This window comes from Pundamilia nyererei, unplaced genomic scaffold (genome assembly GCF_000239375.1).
Source record: "Pundamilia nyererei isolate P.nyererei 1_Seehausen unplaced genomic scaffold, PunNye1.0 scaffold00284, whole genome shotgun sequence".
NCBI lineage: Eukaryota > Metazoa > Chordata > Actinopteri > Cichliformes > Cichlidae > Pundamilia > Pundamilia nyererei.
This window is the reverse complement of record NW_005187685.1, coordinates 575,199-582,208: the sequence shown is the minus strand read 5'-3', so window position 1 is coordinate 582,208 and position 7,010 is coordinate 575,199. Positions and strand designations below refer to the sequence as shown.

The window sequence follows — 7,010 nt, the reverse complement described above, 5'->3', positions numbered from 1 at the left end:
AATTTTGGGTTTCTGATTTGTTGCTCATTCTTTTATCTTAATTCTTTGTTTTTCTGGTTTTCCCAGCGTTTCACACACACACTCCACAGGTCTGTTGATGACTCTCCGAAGATTTGGATGAGCTCTTTTCTGACAGACAATCTGGACAGTGCAGGAACTTATGCCAGGCTACTTTTTGTGGACTTTAGTTCCACTTTTATTACCATCAACCCAGCTCTACTTCAGGATTCCTCCTGCAGTGATCTACACACACAGCAGATTAGAGTAGACATGCAAGCATCTTTTTTCATTTGTGATTCTTGAGTTTAGACATTTAAATACATAATTCCACTCTTCTGCTAATTTAAAGAATATGAGCTTTCATTCAGGTGTTTTCTGACTCTACATTTTCTTTTGTCATTAGTCAGCTTTTTCTAATGTACATGTCAAACCTGTTCAGCTGCTTTCCAACTTTGAAAGTTTGAAACAGCAGTTTTGAACATTAACCTTCAAGTGAATGATTCTGTGTATTTCAGCTCATTCAACATTTTTAACTTAACATTCCAGCAGTTATTACATTTCAGCTCAAAAGATTCAACTATCAGCATTCACACTGCAGTTTCTTCAGGAAATGCTTTTCTAGTTTTGGTTTCATTTTTTGCTGTTTTTGTCTCCTGGTTGTAATTCTGTATTATAAATGCATAATAAGTGTTGTGACATTACTTTGCCCTGGAATGACTTATTAATGCTCTATATTGTACATATGCTTTACAATTTACTATACAAAGTAACTGCACTGAATCCTGAATTTAAAATTGAGCTGATGAACTAATACCACATGGTCTGTAGCAACCACATTATTCCTCCAAAACTGAGAACCTGCTGGGCCATGCGCCAGAAATCATGTGCATCAGTTAGTGTGACGTACTGATGACTTTGCAAATATCTTTAATATCTGGGTCAAAGTAAGAGGTGTATAAATTAATGTAAAATCTAATAAAAACATCATTTATGTCTGCAGAATTAAGGCGTGTATTCTTGATCAAGTGGGAAGTGTCCAACAATAGTCCAACAATAATAAAGGCATAATTTTTCATGTATTCTGTTGTGTTATTTTATTAGCAGAAAGGTCAGATCTCTCCATTGTTGGATTCAACACAGCATTAAAGTCACCAGCTATTGTAAGTTCTGAGGTTGGCAGGTTGCTTAGTGAAGAGAAACTTTATGAAGCACCATCTTGTTAGGACCATTGCAATGTAGATACTATAAACTGGCCTTCTGGATCAAAAACTCTATGACTGGATTGTGATTAGGTTTCATATTTTATGGTATATTGCGTAGTTGCATTTATACAGCCAAAGACTTTTCACCATTTTACCATTTTCAAGCATAAAAGCTGTCTATGAATATAGTTTGTCTACACAAATTACTGCTTTCATTTACCCCAGAAAATTAATTGCGTGCATCTGGACGTAGCGTTTCCTCACTCAACCAAGTTCTTCAGTCTCAGCTGACTGTAGGTTTCTCCAGCCTTGTAAACAGCAGATTTGCATAATGACTGAAACTAGCACCACTGAATACACAATGGACCGTGACATCAATTTCATGATAATTAATATACTATTTGTCATGACCATTAATCAAGGACCGTGAGAGATCAAGGACCATTCACAGAAAGTTGTTAAATAACAAAGTTGAAAAAAGTATTTGTACTTCATTCAGCTGCTTCTGGGTTGTTGAGTTGGTGAATGAGTCCAGTGGTCGTTTTGATGATGGAGTCGGGTTACGAGCGGCTCCGTTAGTTTTCGTTCTTTATCATTGTGAATAATTGTTCGGAGTAGGAATCGATATAATAGTCCAGCTCCTCGGGGTTGAAACCTTTATAATGTAGAGAGAGATGTAGTTGGCTCAGTACTTTGTTTACGTTCCACAAACAGGTCGTAGCCATGTTGGATCACGCAGAGTCTCGTGAGAACTGAGGTTTACGTCGTCGTTGCGCTTCTGCTCCTTTGGATTGGGCAGACTAGGCGACTCAGTGGCACAATGCTGCCATCTACTGTTATTATTATCCAAGACGGGCATTTCTTTCTGCTGTATTGTGAAGTGATCATGTGAAGTAAGACTTGCTCGTTTTTCCATAAGCTTTGCCATCGTTCATTTATAAACATATTTGTAGTTTCTGTTTCTGATTAATAAAATGCTGTTCTGTTCTCCATCAATCATTCTCTCATTTAGCCACATTTCAAGAAATCTAAACTACTTGGCTTACTCAAGGTTCTTTTCACATATTTTAGATGTTGGTCTGGCAAGCATCAGGTCAGGTCTTTTCCTTTCTTTTCCTTTTTTAATCAGTGGATATTTTAAAACCCAATCATTAGCCCACATTCTGCAAAGCCTTTTGAATTTAGTAGAACATATACACAAGATTTCTTCCTTATTTCCAGATGACAAGATCTCTTTTCCCACTCTGAACATTTACAAGGTACTTCCTTGACAAGTACCATTTACAATCTTTAGCTCCTCAGAAAATGTTATACTAACCCTGTTGTTGATTACTGGAGCATAGATGACTTTGTCTTTTGACAGTACATCTCATCTACTAATGCCAGTTCTGACAATGCAAATGTAATGTCAGTAGAGGACGACATTGCTGCGCCTGCACTAAATCATGCTGCTCATCCATCATTTGAGAATTCCATTCCTAATATTCTGCTAAGAGAAACATAAATTAGTGGCTCAAAAAAATAGAAGTCACAATTAAGACGCTATTAATGTAATAACCACTATAATACTGTTGAAGTGCAGGTTTTATGTGTTCTTCTCTGAAACCATGTAGCATTTCCTTCTTATATACTTCTATTTATATCCTGTCCCTCCTGGACACTCCCAATGGAAATCTTAACACCGCCACCTTGTCCATCTCTAGCTATGCCTCCTATGGGCCTTGTTCTTGACCTCATGATGCTTTCCATCAAGGTAAAAGAGTGGCTGGTTAATTATTTATTTGTTGCACTATTTAAATACATGTCTAGGTTTTGACAACTAGATCTTAACAGACTAACAAAGAGTTTTACCTAATTCAGTTTCAAAGCAACTTCAACAGATCCAGGGTATAATCTGATTTCACTTATTCCAGTCAAAATAACCACTGTGGTCATCAGCTTATTAAGTCAGTAAGGATTTCATAATGTAGGTACAAACCCATTCGTATGAAATGGGCACCTTTAGCAAGAGCTGACCAAGCATTAATAAGAATAAATCTACAGTCAACAAAGGAGCTAGTTTTACAAAGGAAGACAAAAAATATAATATTAATCTAATAGTTAACATATAATACAGCCTGAAAGCAACACAGCTGCCACAGATAAGGCAGCAAAAACGAGGGTATGCAAACACTACCATTAGTATGTGTATATCTGAACCTGTGTGTAATTTTGATTGATTATAGAAAATCCATAATAAATACATATGTGGGGTTTTTTAAAGTCATTAAAATATTACATTACAATATGTTGTTATATTACAGTTTTGTCTCCCTCTGTAGAATCAGTTGCCATTACATATTTGAGACTGATAATATGCTGCAAACGCAAAAGTTAGATTGATAAACCAATTAATAGGAATTGTAAATATATTATTTTTCATTATAAAGTGATTCTGTATATTATTTTTCATCAGTCGTACAGATTTTTTGCAGGTACTATCTGTAAAAGAAATCAGGCTATCAAATGACTTTAACCTCTTTCTGCCTCGCCAATTTACCGTAAACCTGAGAGAAACTACTCCCCCACAATTTTGATAACGATAAAAAGCTTACATGTAATGTGATTATCACGCAATTTGTCTTCACCCTTTCTTTCACCTTTTCTTGGGAATCTTCAAAGACGTTTTTTCGGCTTAAATGAGCTCAGTGTGTGTACATCAGATTGACAACAACGTCTTTTACAGATATTACGGTTCATGTTGCCAGGGAGTGACTGAGCCGTAGTCATACAGACACAATAGAGCTGCAGTCACCATGTATATAGCAAGTGTTTGTATTTGAAACTATTAGAGCAATATGTAGTATCTCTCAAATTCTGTGAGTGCAATTTCGAAGCGTTGTTCTGGGGCTATTATCAGTGAGCTCTGATGCCTTTGCACTAACAAGCTATCTTCGTTAGACAGTAGGAGAGTGGCCGTGCACCGTTAGCTAGCTTTAGCCAGTTTGATAACATCATAGCTGCCTTGCCAGTTTTTACTATGGAGTTTCCTTTTGACATAAACCAATTATTCTCCGAGAGGATCTCTGTCTTGGACCAGACCTTGGTTGCAGGCCGCAAATCTGCAGGAAGGCAAGTTTCAAAGGTTTTCGAATCCTTTTGATAGTATTTTACAGTCAGACACTCGGTTCAGTTCAGGTTTTCAATTCAGGCTTACATAGCACAATACCAAAAATATACATACAGGCTCAAATATGTACTTAAACTTACTTAAATATTCTAATGTGGTGCTACAATATCTTTTTAAGTTTACACGGCCAAGGCTTATTGACTTTTCATTGGTGATCATGATTGAGTCCCACTTTTCCTCCATAAGAAAGATTTGATTGACAGCACTCATTGGACCCCAGGGATCTCAGTAAAGAAGAAAGAATTGTAGATTTACACAAGTTGGGAAGATCTGTTGGAGCCATGTCTAAACAACTGCAGATTCTGAGATCACCAAGTCAAACAATTGCACATAAGTACAAGTATTTGGGAAACTATCACCGTCAGATGACAGGAAATTGCTTAGTTGTTCAGCAGCACACAAGGTGCACCAAGGCTTAAGCTTGCCAGGATGTGACTGGTCTTAATGACTGGTCTTTTTGACCAGTCAGACGTCTTCAGACTACAAGTCACATTCTACATCATGACATGCCTATAATGGATGCATGTAAACATCTGACCTCAACTGTAAGCAGAACCATGTATAATGCAAATAGAACATAAATGACAAATCTGTGACCTCTTGGGCTGATCTACCTGGCCCTATGTGAAAAAGCAAGGAGTCAGGGACACTGCCCCCTTTTTTAGAAAAAATAAACATGAATGAACAGAAGTGGCCTGTTTAGGCAGGGAAACAGACTTTTATCATGCCTGTGGGCCATCTGGTATCCTGCATTTAGATGTACTGTGAGAAAGAGGTAGAGTGTCTGGAATATAAAAAGTAAAAATGAGCCTCTTATCTAATAATATTCTGCTCTGCGATTTCTTTGCAGGCCAGATCTTCAAGCTCACATAGCCACAGTTATTGATGAACTTGGGAGGGCCTCAGCAAAGGTGAGTCTGTGTAGTCCGCTTACTTTTCCGTGTAAAGACACATGTCAAAAGGGAATATTTTTATTATCTGCCATATGTATGTTACTATTTTCCTTTTAGTCAAAAGCTCAGGATTCAGACTGCTCTGAACAGTTGCTTTCCTTTTTTTATTTTTAGAACAAGCTAATGTCAGCTCTTTATGAATTTCTTTACACTATCATCTTCTAAACAAGTCAACCCACAAGTCAAACTTTTATGTTTGTGTGTACACTGTCTACTGAAGTAACATCGCAGTGTATCGCCTGACATGTCCAGTCAAAATCACAATGCACAGTTGATTGGTGACATCGAAATATTGCTATTTATGTTACCTTCAGTATTTCTTGAGCTGTGTTTTCCAGTTCAGTTGGGACATTTGAATTTTGCTGGATGACTGAAAGTATTATTTTGTTGAAAGCACCCATCATTCGCATACACTGTAAGGCCTGATCATTCCTCCATCTGTTATAGCTGTGCATTGTCCATTGTACATATTTTGTTTACTAAGGATGAGTAGCAGCAGGAATTGGAATCCGAATGCCTCACTTGCATACTTAGTTCACACCCAACTCACACTGTGTCTGCTGTCAGTGGTCTTTTTTTATGCACTCTCTCTTGTCTTATGTGGCTCTTAAAAGGGAATAAATATGGTAATGTCTAACTAGATAGTTTCATTCTTTTACCCACTAAAGTAGTTTCGCTTTGCTGCTTTGATTCGGCGCGCCCTACATGTTTCGTGCGTGTTCAGCTGAGAGAAAGTGTCACCACGCCCGGTTAAGCATCAGTCAACAGTCTCCAGTGGACCCAGGTGGCCTTGAAGGAGGGGCAAAGAGTTCTGACAACAATCCTGTTATCATGGGAAGAATTTGTTGTTCCAGTCAGCTTCAACCTTGGCAGGCCTTCAGCTGGCGCCAGGGGAGCCGCATGAGTGAAGATCGTGAATGTTTGGGTTTAGTGCGAACAACTGCATCCAATTTTTACAGTTGGTCTAATGTCCATCACTGGTCACCAGTTCTCTCAATTCCCGTTGTTCTTCTCCAAGATCTTATCCATATTGCGTTCAAAACACAGTCTGAGTACTCACAGCCAATCGTCTATCATGTCGGCCAGCCTTATGGGATCTTGAACAGCTGTAGCCGCTTCCTGTTCTTCGATAAACCAGGTCCAAGCCAGCTCCAATCAGCCCGAACTCTGTTATCATGGTTCCAAATTGGTAGATGTTGTTCATTGTCCTCCATCGAGAGTGTCGCCAGACACACGACGCAACCGACCATCGAGTATCCGGCAGCAAACGTCTCCGCAGGACAATCGGGCTCTCCCAAGCCTAGCAGAGTGTCAATTCCATTACAGGACCAGTTGATGAAATCCATAATTCTTTAGGTTTTAGAGAACAAGACTGGGAAACTCTTTGAGGGTTAGAGTTAGACGAGACTAGACAAACACATAGAAGAAAATAAGAACAACCCCAGGTTTCTCTACTGTACTGTAGCCAGGCTGACAAAAAGTCAGAGCACCGTTGAGCCAACCATCCCTTTAATGTTAACTATTAATGACTTGATGAATTTCTTCACAAATACAGTTTTAACCACTAGAGAAAAAATGCTCATAATCATCTCACAGCTGTAGCATTATCTACAGCTACTTTCAGTACCACTGATATTTATTTAGACTCTTTTTCTCCAATCGATCTTTATGAGCTAACTTCAATAA

At 38.4% G+C, this 7,010-nt stretch overlaps 1 protein-coding gene across 6 annotated transcripts in view; it reads left to right on the top strand.

Annotated features, from left to right (window-relative positions):
• The first annotated feature begins 3,944 nt into the window (after window positions 1–3,944).
• The window catches only part of atat1 (alpha tubulin acetyltransferase 1), a 22,043-nt gene continuing 18,977 nt past the window's right edge, over window positions 3,945–7,010 (top strand). For all 6 annotated transcript variants that reach the window (XM_005750683.1, XM_005750682.1, XM_005750684.1 and 3 more), the window contains exons 1-2: window positions 3,945–4,313; window positions 5,222–5,282. In XM_005750683.1, coding sequence (XP_005750740.1) covers window positions 4,222–4,313; window positions 5,222–5,282 — 153 coding nt within the window. In that variant the 5' untranslated portion in view covers window positions 3,945–4,221. The remainder of the gene's footprint in view (window positions 4,314–5,221; window positions 5,283–7,010) is intronic.